This window comes from Lissotriton helveticus, chromosome 7 (genome assembly GCF_964261635.1).
Source record: "Lissotriton helveticus chromosome 7, aLisHel1.1, whole genome shotgun sequence".
Classification (NCBI taxonomy): Eukaryota; Metazoa; Chordata; class Amphibia; order Caudata; family Salamandridae; genus Lissotriton; species Lissotriton helveticus.
Window position 1 is genome coordinate 1,613,533,598 of NC_136068.1, and position 21,168 is coordinate 1,613,554,765.

At 45.4% G+C, this 21,168-nt stretch overlaps 1 protein-coding gene across 7 annotated transcripts in view; it reads right to left on the reverse strand.

Annotated features, from left to right (window-relative positions):
- SCAF1 (SR-related CTD associated factor 1) overlaps window positions 1–21,168 on the reverse strand; it is a 438,521-nt gene that overhangs the window by 212,391 nt on the left and 204,962 nt on the right. For all 7 annotated transcript variants that reach the window (XM_078655270.1, XM_078655274.1, XM_078655269.1 and 4 more), the window contains one exon: window positions 20,403–20,539. In XM_078655270.1, coding sequence (XP_078511396.1) covers window positions 20,403–20,539 — 137 coding nt within the window. The remainder of the gene's footprint in view (window positions 1–20,402; window positions 20,540–21,168) is intronic.

The following is a 21,168-nucleotide window of genomic DNA, read 5'->3' on the forward strand; positions in this document are numbered from 1 at the left end:
ACACACAACTCTGTATTCACATCGAACAGTTTCAACTCCTCAACCAATACCAATCATGCTTCAGAACGTGACCATACTGAAACTGCTCTGACACACACTGTTAATGGTGCCCTGAGACTAGTTGACCAGAATGAAAGTTCCCTACTTATGCTTCTTCATCTTTCCTCTGTATTTGACACGGTCAAACATGACTTGACTGAGCTTCTTGAAAAAAGGATGGTGTCATTGGGCCAAGTTTTAAATTGGGTTGCCTCATTCCTAAATAAGAGAACACAAAAACAACTATTCTCATTCTAACAGTACGGTGGTCTCAATTGGAGCGCCTCAAGGATCTGCACGTTCACCCACGCTCTTCAACTTAGTCTACGGTCTTGCTCCGAGAATATGGAATGCTCTTCCGCCCGAAATCAGACTACCCTTTCGATTGCCACATTAAAAAAAGAAGCCAAAGGATAGCTCCTGAAGCCGCCTATTCACTCATTTTAACATTTAACAATGAAATTTGTATTGCTTTATACCTTCTATGACGTGGGTTGTTCTTTTTTCGCATTCTGCTTGCACGATTACCTACATATTTAGTATTTATACTTTCTCCGGTTAATCTTGCATGCTTTTATGTACAGCGCTCTGATACCCTGATGGGTCATGTTCGCGCTATATAAAACCTTTCAAAAAAATAACTCCGTAGTAGTGCACCTAGTACACCAATTGAACTTTTGTAGTAGGTTAGTATACATGTTTAACACACAACCTCCTAAAAACACTGTAGGAGAGTGGCCTTTCTTTGCATGGTTACCCCCCATGTTTGCCTGACATCTGATGCAACCCAAATTATTGTGCCCTAGGTCCTTGTCAATCAGGTTCCCAGGGCCTCTGTTCTTTCCAAAAATGATACCTTTGTATCCACAATTGGAACATCCCTGGCCACAGGCAAGCCCCTTTTAAAAGGTACCATGGGTACCAAGGGCACTGTGGCCAAGGAAGGCCTTTAGGGCTGCAGCACCTATTGAGCCACCCTTACAGGCCATGCACCTTAACCCACACGCTCTGCCACAAGCAGGCTGCGTGTTTTGGTGGAGAGAAAAGTGAAAAGTCAACATGGCACGCACCGCTACATGCCATGCCTGCAATTCACAGCCTAAGGCCTAGGCTAGTCACCCCTCTAGCAAGGTGCACTAGTCCTAAGGTAAGGGTACAGAGGCGTGAGCCCTGTACCCCTACAGCGTCTAAGTTAATTCATAGACATAAGTGTAGTAAAGCCATAAAGAATATATGGTCTGGTAGTTGGTCAATACAAACTCCACAGCTCCATAATGGCTTTATTGAAAAACATGGGCGTTTGGTAGCAAACTTCTCAGCACATTAAACCCACACTGATGCCAGTGTGGGATTTAATGTAAAATGCACACAGAGGGCATCTTAGAGATCCGAGATCTGAGCTGCGGTCGCGTATGGGTGGGGATCCTCCAGAAAGAGGCTGCAGGCGTTGACTGGCGATTCAAGGCAGGTCAGAGATCACCAGAACTCAAGTCAGGATCGCCGGGGATACCTCCTCGTGGTGTTGGGCCACTCTAACTCAGGCGTCGGGTGCAGAGTGCTGCAGACTCGTGGATTTGGCCGGAGCCAGAGTCTGTGGGTGAGCAAATCCAGTGCTCACAGTAGACAGTCTTGATTTGGGAAAGCAGGGCTAGTACTCCAGGTTCTAGGGGTTTGTTGCCTCTTTCTGGTTGGCTGGGTCCCCCCATCTGCAAGATGGCGAGGACTGAGAGTTATGCTTCACCGGTTCGGACTCCTACTTGGGCAGGAGAATCGTCAGGAAATCCAAGTTAGGAAGAGAGGTGTGCCCACTGTTGCCAACCCCACCCCTCAGATGAGGGAAGTGCGGTAAAGCACACATCTCAGTCCCCTTGAAGATGAGGGGACTCAGCCAATTAGGAAGAGGTCAGGAGAGTAGCGTAAAAGGGGGTGTATCCACTCCAAGGAAGGGATTAATTGGTCCAAACCTACACACCTAATGCCCCTAAATTTTAGATAGTATTCAGAGAAACTAATAGTTTCTCACCTGTCGGTGTAGTTTTGCAGCTTGAAGATCTTTCTGGATTCACTAAGCTGTGCATTATTCCGCAGACTAGTGGTTGGGTCCGGAATGGTAGTCTTTTCTTTCTTTTTCTTTTTCCTTAGCCCAAGTGGGCGTCGACGTCCCACCTTCTGCTGTACTTCCTGTGACATCGGCATGCTTCCTGCGGAAGCTCCCACCTTTGGGCGCCATCTTCGGATTCTTTTTTTCTTGTTTTTGTGATCTGTTCGTGAATCCTTGGCAGCAAGGTTATCAAGTTCTTCCTTAAAGTAAATGATTTATCATCTTGTTTCTTAAAGTGACTGTTTGCACTTCATACCTTGTATTTCCACCTTCTTCTCATCACTCATCTTTCTGGCGGAGGTGGGTGGGTTCGCTAGTCAATCCAGAAAGATCTTCAAGCTGCAAAACTACACCGACAGGTAAGAAACTATTCGTTTTGCAGCGTGACTCTTTATGGATTCACTATGCTGTGCATAGACTTTGTAGCGGTTTGTTATGTTTGTGGCGGCTGGGTGGAAGATGAGCGTTGGTTATTGAATATGTGTTGAAGCACCTTCTGTCCTATTTGTGTTACCTTGTTCATTTGTATATCCACGCAGTAGTGCTAAGTGAACCTTTGCACTGAAGCCCATGTTGCCGCCAGGTATATGTCTTGAATGGGTGTGTTAGCCAGGAAGGCTATTGTTGCTTCCTTTTTTCTGGTCAAGTGGGCTTATGCCCCCTCTGTTAGTTCTTGCCCTGCCTGTTTGTGGCAGAATTGTATTGTTTGTGCGATACATTGTGCAATGGTGTCTTTTGTCACTGGTCTATCCAGGAAACTGGTTGCGAAGGACACAAAGAACTGCTTTGTGTTACTGTGCTCTTTTGTTCTTTCCATGTAATGCATTACTGCCCTTCTAGCGTCCAGAGTGTGCAGTGCCCTCTCTGCGCTTGTGGATGGTTTCTGAAAGAAGCTCGGTATTTGTATTGTTTGGTTCATGTGAAACCATGACAACACCTATGGCATAAAGTGTAGGTCCGTTGTCATTACCACCCTGTCATTGTGTATTTGGATGTAGGGTTCTTGTAGCGTCATCGCTTGCAGCTCGCTTACCCTGCGCACAAAGGCGATTGCCACCAGAAAGGCTGTCTTCATTGTGAGCATTTGTAGTGAAGCCTTATGAATCGGTTCAAAGGGCGCTTTCATAAGCTCTGTTAGGACTAAATTCAGGTTCCTCTAAGGTGGTGCGATCCTTTTTGCCCCTTCCAGGATTCTCTCAACTACTTGTGATGTAAAGAAGCTCTTTCCTGTATCTCCTCTTGTGTAGGCTACTATCGCTGCTAGGTGTACTCTTAGCGAGGATGAACTTTGTTTTGCTTCCAGCAGGTGTGTTAGATATTTTAGCACCGTTGATACCCTTGTAATTTTCTTGTATAGCTTCTCCTTGCTGCATCATTGAGTGAACCTTTCCCATTTTGCCACATAGCACTATCGTGTGGTAGGTCTCCTTGCCTACCGTAGCACCCGCAGCGTGGTCTCCGGTAGTCTTAGGTGTGCAAACTCGGTCTTCAGGAGCCATGCAGCTAGGCTGAGGCTCTCTGGCTCTGGGTGTAGTACTTCTCCGTTTTGCATGGAGAGGAAGTCTTTTCTCGAACTTGTGGGGTGGTCCCTGTGCCATTTCCATTATTTTTGAGTACCAGGTCTGCCTAGCCCACTGTGGTGCCACCAAGTTCAGTGTAATCTTGCTGGTTCTGCACTTGCTCACTTGCTAAGTACCCTGTGTATCAGTGGTATCGGGGGAAAAGCGTAGGCAAATGTTTTTGGCCAGCTTATCCATAGGGTATTCCCCTGGGATTGTTCCTCTGGTTGCTTGGATGCGAAGTACCGGCATTTTGCATTCTGGTGTGTCGCAAATAGGTCTATTGTTGGTGTTCCCCAGCTCCTTAATAGCATTTGCGTTTCCTGTGCATTGAGCTCCCACTCGTGGGACGCTAATGTCTGTCTGCTGAGCCTTTCTGTTTCCACATTGTCCTTTCCTGGTAGGTTTGTGGCTAGTAGGTCTATTTTAAGTGGGATCGCCCATCTCCATATTTCCTGCGCTAGGTTGGATAGTGCGACTGATTGTTTTCCTCCCTGTTTGTTGATATAGAACATCGTTGTTGTGTTGTCTGTTTGTATCAACACGCTCTGGTTGTACAGTTGTTTCTGGAAGGCCTTCAGGGCGAGGAGCACGGTCTTTAGTTCCAGGTAGTTGATGTGTCTGACCGCATCTGCTGGAGTCCACAGACCCCTCACCTTGTTCATGTGTGCTCCCCATCTGCGATGCGTCTGTGGCGAGGTTAAACAGTTGGAGTTGGTGATGTTAAAGGTTTCCCTTTTGTTATGTTCTCCTTGTTTCACCACGTTATCTCCTCTTACACTGAGTGCGTTACAATCACTAGATCTTCCCAACTTCCTGTAGCTTGTGACCATTGTTGTTGCAGCCATTCCTGGAATGGTCTCATGTGGAGCAATATATTGGGGACCAGGTGTATGCAGGACGCCATCATCCCCATGATCTTGCTCGCTGTCCTCACTGTCAGAGCTCGCCCCTTCTGGTAGTGGCGTGTCTCCTTCAACAGGGCAAGTGTTCTCTTGTCGCTGGGGAACACCTGGCTCTGTATGGTCTTAATCTGTGCACCTAGGAAGATCTTCACTTGCTATGGTTCAGTTGAGGATTTCCCCCAGTGTATGGATTATCCCAGGTCTGTCAGTTTTTGTGACCCGCTGTGCGTGTTCCTTGCATGTCCTGTGGGAACTTGCTTTTATTAGCCAGTCGTCGAGGTAAGGGTATACATGAATCCCTTCACGGCGGTGAGGCATTTGGTGAAGACCCTTGGTGCGGATTTTAGTCCGAAGGCTAGGGCTGTGAACTGGTAGTGTTCTTAGTTGATGGTAAATCTTAGTAGATGTTTGTGCTGCCTGTTCATAGGAATGGGAATGTGCAGGTAGGCATCTGAGGTCTATGGTGGACATGAAGTCTCCGACCTCTTCTAGGGATGTCATTTTGAATTTTTGTGTTTTTATGTATCGGTTTAGGAACCTTAGATCCAGGAAGGGTCTTAGCGTTTCTTCCACTTTTGGTACTAGGAAATAGTTTGAGTACACTCCCTTGTTTCTTTCTCTGAATGGAACTGGTTCGATGGCCTCCTTTTGGAGGAGTTATTGTGCTTCCTCTAGGAGTAGCGCTAGTTCTTTTGCTGAGTGTGCCTTCCTTTTTGGTTTTCTGTTTGGTGGTTTCTTTTCCAGTTCTATGCAGTATCCAAACTGTATGATGTTGAGTATCCACTTGTCTGTGGTTATCTTCTTCCATTCCTGGAAGAAATGTTTTGGCCTGCCTCCTACTGGTGTTACATGTTAGTTAATGTTTGGTTCGTGTAACCCTCTTCTGTTGACCTTGTTGTGCCCCACCCTCGGAGGGGTCGTGTGGGTGGGCAAGCTTTGCGGGACGGAGTCACTTTGAGGTGGGTTGCTGGCCCCCTCTTCTTGTTTGCCCTCGTCCATTTGCCCTCCCGCGAAAGGACTGGCCCGAGGCTGGTACTGCCAGGTTTGTTTCTGCTGGCCCTGCTGTGCTTGATTGTTGCCCTGGTAGGCCTGCTGAAATGTCTGGTGTGACGTTCCCAGATGGCTTACCCCCCTCCCGTTTGGTCTCCGTGTCGGGGTACCCCTTCTCATTCCTCTGAACTGTAAGGCCCCCAAGGACCTTGCAGTCTCATTTTCTTTCTTGAGCTGGGTGAGTTTTTCATCCACCGGTGCCCCGAACAGTGTTTCTCCATTGAAGGGAGTGCTCAGAATGTTGTTCTGTACTTCCGGCTTGAAGCCTGAGATCCTCAGCCAGGCATGCCTTCTTTCTGTGAACCCTATCGTCATAAGCCTGCTGCATGTGTTAGCCCCATCCAAGGCTGATTTCAGGCCGGAATTTGCTATATTTTTTCCTTCCTCCACCAGGTGTGACGCTCTTTGTTGGTATTGTTCAGGGAGGTGCTTGAGCAGCTGTCCGACCTCGTCCCAGTGCTGGTACAGGTGTCTGTTTAGTAGGGAATTGCAGTTTGCAATGCGCCAGTGCACCGCTGCATTTCTCTCTATTTTCCTCCCTGTTCGGTCCATCCTCCTACTTCCTTTGTCTTGTGGTGGGCCTGAGGTTGTTGGCACGTTTGCCCTTTTCCTGGCTGTTGCCGCAATAATGGAGTCTGCCGTGACAGGTCCCTGGATGTAGGGGGGGGGGGTCCTTAGAGGAGTCCTAGGCGTGACAGACCTGCAGGTCACTGGGTCTTTGAATGCCTCCCTCCCTTGGTCCAGGACACTTGGGAGCGTGGGGAGGAATTGACTCCTTGTTTGAGTGGGGAGCAGGGTCTCTAAGAGGAAGCATGCCTTTGGTTTTTCTTCCTCCAGTTTGACTCCATAAGCCGTTGCCGCATTCCTGATGACCATGTTGTAGACCCCAAGGTCATCTTGCGGCGAAGGCCTCGAGGGGTACGTCTCCACGGGCTCTTCTGGGCTTTCGGCGTCGAGGTCCTGCCACTCCAGGTCCTGTGCCATCAAGGATGCCTAGCCGAAACTCATCCGCTGGTCATCGTCGCCTTCCTCTTCGTAGTATAGGCCCTCTTCCTCCAGGTGTTCCTGGGGCTCGGGAGTTTTTGGCGGCTCTTTGGCATCCAACTCCTCTTCTATTTCGACGATTGTTGGCAGCGGTTTCGACGGAATCATGAACCTTTTCATTTTTTCGTCGAACTCTCTCTTCCTTTGCAGGATGTTATCCATTTCGGCCTCGAGCCTTCTCTTCTTTCTCTCCATTTCGGCTGCCTGATCGGCGTCGAAAGTTTCAGCTGATACCTTCGGCGCCGTCGTCGAAGTGGCCTTCGGGTCCTTCTCCTTTGAAGTCGAGAGATCCTTTTCGGGGACGTGCTTCGACGACCGTGGCTTCTCGCCCGTTTTCGCCGCCTGGGCGTCCTTTTCAAAGGATCCGCTGGGCTGTTTGTCCTTGGATGCAGCTGCGGCAGTCGAGATTTTCGGCGCCGGTGCTCCCTTTGTGGACTTACACTCTGTTTTTCGAGAGTCTGACTCAGACTTTCGAGAGTCTATCTGGGTTTAGGGGTCGACGTCTCTCCTACCTCTTTAGATGTTTTCTTATCGTCTCTATGACCGTGTAGTCATCTGGTCCCTTGGCGATGTTGTCCTCCTCGTCGCTGGAGAAGCCCAGGTCCCGAAGCCACAGAGGTTGGCCTTTGCCTTGCATGGCTTAGTTGGCTCTTCTCTGTCTCTCTCTAAACTGGAGTGTCTTCGGGGTGAAGACGGAGCAGGCTTTGCAATCCTTGCTCTCGTGGTCGACCGGTAGGCAGAGGTTGCAGAGCGGGTGCTGGTCCTTCTGCGCGTATTTGTGGTGGCAGTTACGGCAGAATTTAAAAGGTGTTTAATTCCTGCACTCAGGGGACCCCCTGTATGCACATTCTCCTTTGGACGTCGAAGTTCTTGAAGTTCTCCTTCTTCGTCGTCCTGGCTCAGTGATCTTGTTCCTCAATGGCGTGCAGCCATTCAGGAACCACACCAGGGCTGGTCGATCTTCAGGGGCATCTCTTCGATTCTCTCTGTGTGCATTTTACATTAAATTCCACGCTGGCATCAGTGTGGGTTTAATGTGCTGAGAGGTTTGCTACCAAACGGCCCCGGTTTTCAGTAAAGCCATTATGAAGCTGCGAGTTAGTAGTGACCAACTCCCAGACCATATATTCTTTATGGCTTTACTACACTTACAGGGACTCTAAATGAACTTAAGACACTGTAGGTGTACAGGGCTCATACCGCTGTACCCTTACCTTAGGACGACTGCAACCTGCTACAGAGGTGACTTACCTAGGCCTTAGGGGTGACATACAATGGCCTTAAGCAGTGAATTGCTGGCATGGCACGTAAGGGTGCATGCCATGTTGACTTTTCACTTTTCTCTGCACCACAACACGCATCCTGCTTGTGGCAGAGCATGTGGGTGAAGGTGCATGGCTGCGCAGGATGGCACAATAGGTGCTGCAGCCCTCAGAGGCCTTCCTTGGCCACAGTGCCCTTGGTACCCCTGGTACCTTTTACAAGGGGCTTGCCTGTGGCCAGGGATGTGCCAATTGTGGATACAAAGGTGCACTACTAGTGAGTTACTGATTTGAAAGGTTTTATATAGCGCGAACATGACCCATCAGGGTATCAGAGTGCTGTACACAAAAGCATGCAACATAAACAGGAGAAAGTATAAATAATAAATATGTAGGTAATCAGGCAAGCAGAATGGCCCTCACCCCAGAACACCAACTCCCACAAACTTGTACTTACCTTTAAACCGATAACTCAATTTCCTTCCATAGGATTGCATTGACTGCTTTGTCCTAACAATTAAGTGTGGAGTTGGTTTTGTATGAAACATTGAAAAACTGCAAATAACTAAAAACTGCTTTACTTACCTTTTCTCTATGAAATGTCCCAGTATAATATCTAGGTATATCACAGTAGAAAAAATAATCTGTAAAGTAATCTAACAGTAATTTCCACTGTATTGAAAGCATTTACAAACCTGAACAAAGTCATTTTCATTCAGCTTCCTTGGATTGTTCAGCCTGCCTTGAAAAGTACCATTTACACTTAACTGTACCAGCCTTGCTTGGTTCTAGAAAATAAATATAACTAAATAATATTTTTATACAATTCAAATTGGTCTGAATTCAGTCTTTGAGTGTGTGACAATGTGCTGATTTGAGTGCGTACAACAAATGCTTAACACTACCATCTGATAAAGCCTTACTGCTCACCCACACTACCACAAATAGAGAGTAAGGTGCTATCTACTTCTACCTATCTTTGGGGTTCTACTGGACTCTGTGCACACTATACCTATAGTATATACAGAGCAAACATAAGGAGATGGACGGAGCGCAGAAACTTTTCAGGCCCTCACCCCCAGTCTCAGATCTGGGTTGAATCCATCACTATTATTTAGCTCACTTCACCACCTCAGTTCAGACCCAGCTATATACAAATCAGCCTTGACCCTGTGCCTCATGGGAACAGTCCAGCCCGAACTGCCCAGCCAGGTCTTCCCTGAACCGCAAACACTCAGAAGAGGCTACATTTTCCTGTGACAGAGCCGGAAGTCAATGAGAATCTGTCAGTATAATTTGTAAAAATGGGACACTGTAACTAGTGGCCAGTTTCCTGCATCAATGTATCAGATTTTAGCCTACCCCGTGCAAGAGGAAACCCTGGGCGCTGCCTTCCTTCCGAGTGCCATGCGCTCAGGAGTGCCCAAGGGAGTCACTGGTTGTGTTCTACAGATTTTTGGCAGAGGGATTGTTGACCTTTACCTCTATTATACAATCTTCTGAAAGTAGAAAGTTCCTGCCCCAAAGTTATTGTTTGCTCAGGTTTGTTTTTCATCCCGCTTATCTCTTTGTCTGGGCAAAGAAGACCTACACAAGATAATTGCTACCTAGGAACCTTCAAACCACTTAGACTAAGTTCTACAAGCGGACTACATTCTTCTGCTTTGCAAAAGTGAGAACTCTTCACTCTGAAAGAACTCTTCATTGTCTGAAAGAACCTCTCCAGCAACTCTTTATGCTGGACAAATGATACAACTTTAAGAAAAAAAATCCTAGACCCAGAAAACCTCCAAACAAAAGCCTTGTGACCAAAATGTTCTAAATGGATACAATCACTGGAAAAGCAATGGCTATTTATCCTACCTCTCGCTTTATAACCAACTCCTAAGCAGACAATCAAGCAAATCAGACCGAAACATAGTACAAAATCAGCCACCGTGTCACGGACAACATCATCAAAATGCTAGATGAGAAGACTTCTGTCTACTAGCACTCTTGGACATGTCAGAAGCATTTATCTCCATTAACCCTAAATCCCTGCTAAATATCCTCATCTTCAAGAATGTTCATAGAATGATCGGCCTTACACTGGTTCATCACGGATTACTGGATCCAAATTTGTACGCTAGGCTGCTTTTCATTAACACAACCTGCACAAAGTACCATTGATGGAAACGGTACAAAGCAAAAGCCTAGCTTTACTACGATACACTGACAATACTCAGTTGTACCTCAGAATCTCCAACTCCTAAAATATAATCAATCTGACATTTCAACCTTTTGTTGAAAATGCTAACAAGGTGAATTGGTCCTTTTTCAAAGTCACTCACTAGTCTAAAATGGCTTAGAGCTCTGGGTACGCTGAAACTTTCAATGCAGTTATGAATTTGAAGGAACAATTTACAAAAACAGTAAAATGTTACAAGAACCTCTTTAAAATTTCGGAATTCAATCTTGCCAGAAGAATTGCTGTTATACAAGGTCTAGTAGACAGCAAAAATACCATTTCAGCAGGGCTTCTGAAATGCACAATTTTGCCACTAAAAGTCACCATATGGAAGAAAATCTGATAAATCTGATCCTAAAACGACTCCACTAGCTACCATTTGAAGTTTGCCTCAATATTAAAATCACTGCATAACACTTAAGGCAGTATGGTCAGGGATCCCACGATACCTTCAAGAAGAACGTCACACTACAGGAAGACAATAACTAACAAGAGGAAGAGACAGACTGATACTGGTCGTTATCTTGCCTAGCCCCCAGACTATGGACACAGAAATCCTCAATTATTAATAACTATGTCAAATCGCCTTACAAAAATCAAAGTTCTAGAAGCCAGGTCCTAGTTATATCAATTGCCTGGGTACACAATTTTAGAAGCTGAATGTAAATAATATAACAATTGAAATTACGTATGTAAGACACCTTACTGCATCCTACAGCTAAAGTCACAGTCCATAAATACAATGAATAAAATTAATCTGTAGGATATTGAAAAACATTGGTCCAATTAAAAATGTAGACTCGAGTCTTTGGCTTGAAGCCAGAAAGTATAATCCTGTAAAGTCTGAGCAAGTCCACAGTCCTAGTATCCTTCAAAAAAGCAGAGATTCTGCTTTACTTTGCTTGTCTTTCATATAACCCGCTGTGGTTCAGTCTGTTAAAGATAAAGGTAGCATTTTTGCCATAGGAATTGGCACCCAAACCACCGTGGCACAAGGCATCCAAACCACCGTTTCCAGATCTAAAAGGGTGTCAAGTGCCATTACCATACAGATACTTTTCACAAGGGAATCATCCAGAAGACCACTTTCAAGGAATAGAGGGTCAAATTCAAGAACCATGTATTTTATTTGGATTCTAACAGATCCTGACTTGCACATGCCATTGCTAAAAAGAAAAAAACACCATCAAAGAGGTGTTTACTGGCTGCCTTCTTAGGCAGGGAGTCCCTCCTCTTGCTGTTAAGATCAGGCTTCCCCTGACAACGGAAAGTGCTCCCTTCCCAGTTTCTGGTTTTGTGCTCTGTTTGATAATGGATCCTCTAGACGATACCAATACACATGGCACTTGAGCCAGTCCAAAATGCTATCAGTGTGGCCATGAGGGCAGTACACATGTGAATTTGGAAAACTGCTGGGAGGAAAAAAGGCTTCCCCAGTACTGCAGGCACGTTGGAACTTTTAACAAGCACTGGCAAAACCAATAAATCTAGCCTTATTGACTTTCCCAATGTTTTTTGTCGATGCTGTGCACCATCTCGGGAGGAAGCATAACAATGTGCCTTGTCATTCGGTCCGAGTGTGTATATGTGATGAGCTGTGCAAATGTATGCGTTAGAACACAAGTGCGAGTCAGCGGAGTGACCAACTACGCCTTTTTTTTAAATTCAAGATGGCAGACACATAGTAATCCGCTTTAATTTGTACCTGCTTATGCTGTTATGCTTGTGAAAATATGCGAAAATGGTACTGAAAACTCTGACTTTGATAGGGTCAGAATAAAAAAACATCCTCTTTCTCGACCACTTTCTAGACACGTTCTCTGCCTCGACTACATGGTGGTCAACTGTCCTTTTAAATTACTGCATTGTATGCAGTCATAATAGCTGCAGAGAAGCGTTGACAGAGTACGGTCCTAACCCAGAGTCGCCCTTATGATTGGTGTTATAGTCTTCCCACACGTGCAATGGCCCTGGCTAATAGTAATGACCTTTTATAGCATCTTATTGATTAGTAATAAAGTGTGTAGTGAGACTACTGTGGGGAAGGCAACATATATGGAGACTGTGGTGGCTGAGGTAGTGGTGACTAGTGGGTGACCTTTTACACTACTTAGGAATAGGGTTTCCCTCTGGAGTTCTAAAACTGCCTCTTCAAAGGGAAAACTTCTTTTTGTTAGACATTTGGGTGGAGGCTCCGCTGGTGGTGGGGCCTTACAAGGATCTTCCCAGATGCTGGATAATTAAAGGGCTTGCTATTTTGCACATCTGGAAAAAATCAAGGAAACACTCATAAGACCCCCAACCCTGGGGTATATTTCAGCACCAAGGATGTTGTATCAATGCTTCAGGGCTTGAAATAAAGCCTTTTGGGCCTGGTCTCGGAGCTATTAGCACTAGACTTCTACAGAGTCGAGGCTGGCCCTCCCTACTGAGGGATCACTGAGCTCAGCCAGAGCAAGGTGTTGAGGTCTTTTACATTGCTTCTCAGACTCGAAGCAAGGTTCCTTCAGGAGTTGCACACAGCATTTGCATGAGACTGTTTATGAGGCCAAACCATGCAGGGCCAAGACCTCGTGTCAAGGAGGCACTTTTGCTGATTGTGCATTGGTCTTTGTCCTGGCACGTGCATTCTACCACAATGGCCTCCTCCTTCTTTGGTGCCCTCCAAAAGTGTCAGGGCTTTCCTCAGTCTGTCCTAGTGGTATGCAAGAAGGACCTACAAGGTCAGAGTCATGATATCCAAAGTCCTCCAGAAGAACTCTTTGCCCTGGTGTACTGGGGGCTGTGATCTCACAAAACAGACTGAAGCCTCCTTTCAACAACTTGTAAACAACCGAAGTCAACTCTAGATGCCGTAGCATACACATGCTATAAACTAAGCAGTTAATAAAATGTAAGCAATAGATGTTAGCCAACTAAAAAGTTGGTAAAGAGGCTAACACAAGAAGAAGGCACGTCATTGAATGGGAAGCAAGTGTGAAAATAAAGTAAACCAATTGTAAGCAACAGACAGGATCAAAGCCTCCTGTAGATTTTAGATATGATCCACAAAAGGCTTCTGCCTACACTACAGGTAGTTCAAAGCAGTGTACATGACCTAGAAATTGCATACTCTCAGGTTTGCTCGATCAGTCTACCTTCAGGCAACAGAGGGAGGGCAGTACTGCCCCCGCCTCAGGCAACCAGACATAAAGGTAGCTTACACACAAGTGTGAGAAGGAAAACAAAGGGCCTGAGATGGAAACTCTACTTTAGTGCCATTTTGCCATTTTCCCTCCACACTGGGACTAAGTGAAGGAAGCCTACGTACTCGGCTGCACAGGATAAGTGAAACAGCAAAGTGTGTTAGAGTCTCCATCTTTTTCTGAGGTTCAGAATGGGGAACATGCTTTATCTACAAACTGTCCCATGCCCATGGGTTGTCCTTTTGCTTCATTGTAGACCCAGGAACAGTCCATCTCCTCAGCAGGCAGTAAGCATGTCACTGCAGTAGCCTGCTCCATAGGCTTTCCACACTTCTATCCAGTATGGAGGGAGGGAGGGTAGCTCTTGCGACTGTTCTAGTTAAATGGCCTAGGCATATGCTGTGGACTAGACTCACTGCCACCAGTGCTAGTCATCATGTAGACTGCTGTGAGGCAAATACCTACTCTCACTAATAAAGTTAGACACTTACGGTGCCATTGACATCAGCGTTTAGCTGTGTAGCCAAACAAACACCAACAATGTACTGGAGCACCTCCAATGGGCTCACATAAATATAAAGCCAACTTAAGGCAGGAAAAGGGCTATCAAGAAAACGTCACAGGGCAGGAAGGCAGAGCAGAACGTCTTCTAGCAATGCAGATGACCTTCACGCAATTGCAACCCATTAGTGCTGCTAGAAAGATTAGTCAACAGGATGACACCTGCAAATCAAATGAAATAAAACCAATTGATGCAAATGTCAGTCACAATTACCAGAGACGGTAGAAGAGGATCAGGAATCAAATTCAACACCTTCCTAAAAAAAAGTACAAGAAATCCAATAACCAATATAACAAGCATTTACAATGCAATAGGTCTCGCATTACTGATAGTTTGAGGTATTGGTGTTGCAAATAATAATGTAACGCCAATAGCTCAGTAATGCGAGACCTAGTGCAGTAAAAATGCTTGCGTAGTGAGCCAGGAACCAGCATTGTATGCATCAGTGCAGTACTGCAAGCAGCTCCTAGAGGTCCCTAGTGAGCAAGGCACCAGCACTGCATGTCTAGGTGAAGTACCACAAGCTGCTCCTAGAGGTCCCTAGAGAGCAAGGCACCAGCACTGCATGTCTAGGTGCAGTACCACAAGCTGCTCCTAGAGGTCCCTATTGAGCAAGGCACCAGCACTGCAAGTCTGCAAAGTTGGATTTATTGGCATTATGAATGGCAATGTTTTTTACCTAGCCATGTTGCAGGGTGCAATACCATTTGTGGCCAAAAGGGGACCTCTTTTGGTCGTATATGGTACTGCATGCTGCATAAGCTATGGTAAATCCACCCTACCTATTGAGGAAAAGTGTTTTTCTGATTAGCATAATCTGTACTGGGACTCCATTGTTTTTTCATTGCCATCTCGTGTCAAACACTTCCACATGACTCACCTGGTCATTTCTGCTGATGCCTGAGGAAAATCTAAACTGACACTACAAAAACCATCTTGCAGCCTGCATTTCTGCCCAGGAACGGTCGCACACGCAACCCCCTGTTCTTTGCAGTTCAACAGAAAGCCATGAGACACCCACGCCCTGTGTAAACAAGCTTGTTTTCCATCTCCTGCACCCAGCCTGGTAAACATCCTTGACACAGTGATCAGGTTATCTAGACAATGGTTAACACAGTTGGGTTCCAGTTTGATAATCAACTGCATAGGTCAAAATTGTGAGCGTTTTTGATTCCATTACCAAAAGCAATGAAGAACATTTTTAAATTTAGCAGGCCCTAGTACTACTCATAGTTCGGTGTCTTTATTGCTTTTTGAGTAGTGGTTAATAGATGACTACACGCTTTTGTTCACTAGTGTTATCAGGGCAATATTCTAGAATACAAGCGCATGAAGCGTATAGTAATACACCTTTACAAGATGGCCGACGTACTCAGTCCACTTTCTAGTTCCATTTAATCAGCCGCAGTACACTGAACGTGGTTTCAGAACGCCAGAATCGTTCTGTTGGTCCATGGGGAAATTTCGGCAGCATAAAGAGTTTTGACACGGTAAGCTTTGTGTATCGGTAATGTGAGGCAGTAGACTTGCGTTAAGGTGTTAAACCATTTGAATTATGGTAAACTGAGTAGAGACTTGTCATGTTATGTTTTTTCAGATACTGGAGCTTTCCGTTTACAAATTGGATTCGTCATATACGGCGACTTGGTGAAAAGTGAGGTACACAGCTGTATATACTCAAGTAGACTGGTAACTTGGTGTTCTGCATAAATAGCAGTTGCAGTTATGGTAGTAATCGGAACGCGATGTCTTTTTTCACAGAGCTTGGTTTTATTTCTCTGTTGTCGTGACGGAAAACAAGTCACTGATTGAGTAAGTAGGAATTTTTCATATACAATGTATCCAAAATAGGTAAAGGCTCTCTCGATAGGTGTTGGAAGATGGTAGTTAAGAGGCATGTTTCTGTGTTCTTGCAGAAACGTCATTGACCTTGCTGAGTTCCCTAGTAAATAGTTGGATACATATGAAGATCGTAGAAAGTGAGTTTGAACATTACGACACAGTTTTGTCCGGGTGGCAGTGGTGAGCACACTTTTTTCGTGGTGAGTTAGTTTGTTATGATTTGGTGAGCACTTGTAGGTTAACAACAGGTGAAGCATTAATTAGTATGCTAACACACTTGGTGGCAGCTGTCTTCGTAAACACATGTTCGTTTTGATCCTTAGGAGACACATTAGGACTCATGTAATCTTGTTCACCTTTGATTCTTGGTCACTGTTTAAGTACAGCATCTTCATTAATATGTGCAGAAAGATAATACTACATGGAGAATAATGTTTAGAATTTAAAGTATGCATGTTTTTTCTTTTCTTCACTAGCGCCCCTGAAGAAGGGAGATACTCCCGAAATGCATTGGGCTCTACTAAGACGTGTTGATCTTCATATTTTCAAATAATCAAATGCACTCTTGATATATCGCTTTGATGTATGAATTGTTACATAGTGTAACTTATGGAATGTTTTTTGTGATATAAAAACTCAGTACATGTTCATGAAAATGTCAAATGAGTACTAAAAAGTTTGAGATTCAAGTGATGTTTTTTCTATGATAAATATGATTAGAACATTCGTATTGCAGTGTACAGTTTCTGCAATTTCATGTTATACTTTAAACATTGCTGTGCCTTTGGCATACCAGTAGTTTTCCACTAGCTGTTGCTCATTTAGTCGGACTGGCTGCCCATTCACCAAACAGCACGCTTTCTCAGTTTTACAATTTTGAACAGTCCGGTTGACAATTTGAAACAGGTTGTGCACAGGCTATAGTAATTACTTCAGACTAAGGTATGCCATAGGGCTCCATGGCACCTGCTCCCAGTGAAGCAACCACCAATCACAGACAGCCGCTAGAGGTCCCTGGCTCAGCACAATGGCAGCCGTCCAAAACGCCCGAATCCAGAAACAAGATGTCAGTCTCCAACATAGTAAATGCTTCATAGCCACCGTGGTGACGCTGTTTGTCTCACTCATCCTGTCTATCCTTGGTTGGCTGTTACTAATCTACCATCCTGTTGCCTCACCAACTCCTACCCCAACTCCTGCAGAACACCAGTATTACACGCTACCAGCCCACGAATTACCCTGCCGTGCAGAATTCTTCAACAACACCTTCATCCAAATGTTGCATCATCATCAGCTGATCATGAACACTTCCAACTGCTGGGTTTGTGGACTGATGCCGCATTCCATGATACACCCTGTTCCATTCGTTCCTTACCCCTTCTCCATCACTGGGTCTTGTCTTGCATGGTGGATGCTGATGCAGGAGGCCTACACTGTCAATGGTACTGCCAAGTCTATCCTTGGGACATTTCAGGATGACTTCTGGTGGAACAGATCTGGCAATGCCAATGCTCCTTTTTGCCCGACCAGCTCGGCCACATTTCTACTACCACCAGATGAACTCAGTGAAATGGTAGTATTCAACTCAACCACTCAACGAACATTTTCCAGATTCCGCACAAGAAGGATACTGCCTGATGAACGAGACACTGAATGTCATAAATGTGCAAGGCCATGTCTGCATCCATGGCCTAGGGACTAAGAAAGTTGGTACAAGTACGTGTGATATAACAAAAGCTTTGAACTCTACATCTTCTCTGAAGCTGGTGGCATCCCCCAACACCTCATCATCTGTGGCACTGTCGCCTACACTTTGCTCCCCCATAACTGGTCTGGTACCTGCTATCTGACCTTCCTCCTTCCACCAACATATTCTACCCATGGAGGTTACCACCAGTCAATGAAGGACGCCCTGCGCCGCTCACGTAGGGGCGTCATATCAGCCGAGGATACAGCGGGCCAGGAAGCCGGGGACTTCTTTAAAGGTTTCCTTCCATTCTGGGGCCCCATGTCAAACAGTCGGGCTGTACGAAGACTGACCAGGGTCCTTGAGGCCACCATCACAGTAACAGCTGGTGCCCTCTCCAATATCACCGCAGAGCTACAGGCGGACCGCCTTATAACACTCCAAAACGGCATGGTCCTAGACGTCATCCTTGCTGATCGTGGTGGTGTATGTAAATTGATCGGCTCCAGCTGCTGCGTGTACATCCCAGACAACGCACCTACAGTGCACGATGCCATCCAACGTCTACATCGCCTTTCTTCCGAAATTCATTTGGATGAAGGCAGCTGGCCCCTCACCGGCTGGGTCTGGAGCCTCCTTTCCCAGTGGGGTTGGAGGGTCCTCATCTTCCTTGCCTTGGGAGTTGCTGTCCTGGTCTCCTGCTGTTTGTGCTTTCAGTGCCTGCCAGTGCTCTGTACAATGTGTGTCCAGACCATCAAGCCTCCACCCTCTAACATTCACAACACCAATATGATGATGATGAGGCTCCAACAAGAAACAGATGGTCTTATGAACATTGACATTTCTTAAAAGTATTTGCCACTCAATGGCAAAAGGAGGGTCTGAGGAAGAGTGTTTTTCTGATTAGCATCATCTGTACCGGGAACTGTCACACACCCAACCCCCTGTTCTTTGCAGTTCAACAGAAAGCCATGAGACACCCACGCCCTGTGTAGAACAAGCTTGTTTTCCATTTCCTGCTCCCAGCCTGGTAAACATCCTTGACACCGTGATCAGGTTATCTAGACAATGGTCTGACTGTTGGGCCCTGATCAGGGTGATTAAACAATGACTTGAAGGACCGGGCTTTGATCAAGGCAATTGAACAAAGACCTGAAAAACTGAGCTTTGATCAAAGCCGAGTGAACAATGATCTGTGTACCAAGCCTTGACCAGGTCACTAACTACAAACATCGTCTGGATCTGGTTATCAACTGTAAACACTGCCCTGAATAAACAATGGTCTGACAGCGAAAAGACTGGGATGAAAAATGTATAAAAGGCTTGTAAGCTACAGAGTGAAGTAGCAGCCTCCTGGGTTTTGTCTCGGACTAGCTTGGGACTCTGTTCCATAGCCCGGGCTATTGAAATAAATCTGGGTTCCTCCTGCAGACGAAGGCTCCTGTGTCTCCTTTTACTAAGTATGGAAGGTATGGAAGATTTGGGCGGTTCCCCCGCCGCCGAGACCCAGGAAGTGGGTTATCCCGGTTCTTCACTATAATGCATTGCATGCAAGACAGTACCTACAAGTACATTCAAATAGCTATGTCTATATTTACAATTAGTAGCTTTGAAACGTGACAAAGGAATTATTACACTAATTTTGGATTAGGTTGTACTCCGTATAGAGCTGATGAAGGGAATTTGTCCTGCCTGAAGCCTTTAAAGAAAATAGTGCCTTGAGGCTGTATTTAAAACCTGGGGAGTAACAATACATATAACAGGGGGTGTCCTCATGGGAGGTTACAAGAAGATCAATTGATCAATGAAAAGCCACCATTTACAAAGGACTGGAGCCAATTAAAAAGATGGGTGGAGCTTTATGCCCATATCCTGTCCATCAACTGTGTTTTTTGCATATCCTGAATCCAGCATTTCTCGAAGAGACCTCGCAAGCGCTCGGTAGGCGAGACCGAAGGAGCTTACATTTCTGCCACATACAACCTACAAACCGAGCCAACTGTTGCTGGTGATCCTTCTATTGGAAAAAGGAAGGGGAATAGTGTTTCTGAAACATGAGTATATGCTTCTGGAAATGTATACTTCCTGTGCTGCTGTAGGGGTGTGGTGAGAAAATGGAACAGAGTGATATATGGTCTGTATGCTTAACATATTACTTCCTGGGCCTCTTGCTGCATGGATAGTTTGTTGCACTGTACATCAAACTTTGGCACTGCCTTAAGGCACCACTTAACAGTGCATGTTACGGGCAACCCAGAGCTTGCAGTAATGCACAGATGAACGTACTAAACCAGTAGCACAGTACACTGATAAAGAGACCAGCTGCATATTCGAGAAGTAGCTCCGCAGTGTGAATATAAATGTTTTGAGATAGGGAAGGACGATCGGGCGGAGCATGCGTCAGGTTCAGCTCAAAACAGCACCATCCAGCCTCTCATTCTGCCTCATTCTTAAACTGTCAATATTAGTACTGTCCAGCGGTCTAATGCTATCAGCACATTAAACTAATTAAATTCATAACAGGTGTACTATATGTAAGTGTACTTATAAACATGCATGCTTACTTTTATATTGTTCAAATTTCCAGGGTAATATTTTTACTTATTTTGTTATTTTGCGAGTGACTGGCACAAGTCCACAGACTCAGGCAAACTATACAGACAAAAGTAATTTAACCGTTCTACACGTTTTTATTGGGGCTTCCTGAATTTTCAAAACTAGGACACTTAAGACAAAGACAGGATATCTAGACGAGCCAGTCTCCTTATTACACTTTGGTCCTGGCAGTGACAAAGTGTTTTGGACTTTGTATGTTCACATGGAGACACAGGTTACGAAGCTTTGAGTAAACAATCATAAGACATTTAAAATGTGAATACGAAATTCCAAACCACCCAACTGTCTTCCATTAGTAGGTTGCTTGTCAGCATTTCACTCACTAGAGCTCTTCAGCAATGAATGTCCTATCCGTATTCAAAGCCAGAGATGGTGGAGAGGCATCAGTGAGGTATGTTCTTTCCAAATAGTCCACAGCAGCAGCCAGGCTGGACAGCAGTTCCGTCACTGCTTCAGGGACCTGCAGTAAGAAGTCAAACTCAATCAGAAAGACACAAATAATATCCTCCTGATCTTCTGAAGTCAGCGCCAAATGCAGTTCAAGGCCAGATCATCTGTGATGGATAAAGATGCTTAATGCTCCTAAACAGCCAGCAAACACAGCTGCCAGACTAGGATTGCCGTTTTGTATTTTTAGGTTTTGAATAAAGCACATAACATTGGACTGCACCTAATAAATAAACATTGAATATGCTACTTACCAGTATGCATCTGTTCTTGGCATGTAGGGCTGCTAACATTCATATCTTAGCATTAGATCGCCGCCTAGTGTTGGGTCCGGATGATCGCACATTGTTGTCCTGGAAGAGTCTTCGAAGTATCCTGAGATAGGTGGCTCCTCCCCTGGACTACAGTGCGCATGGGCATCGGCTCCATCCCCAGATTGTTTTTCGCCATTGTGGCAGAAGATGGAGTGAAAAGTGTAAAGGATGTCCATGCTAATGATTGAATACAATAGTAGATCTGCAGCTGCGACAGGCACCGGGGAGGAGGGTGGGCGATATGAATGTTAGCAGCCCTACATGCCAAGAACAGATGCATACTGGTAAGTAGCATATTCAGTTCGAGGCATGTGGGCTGCTAAATTCA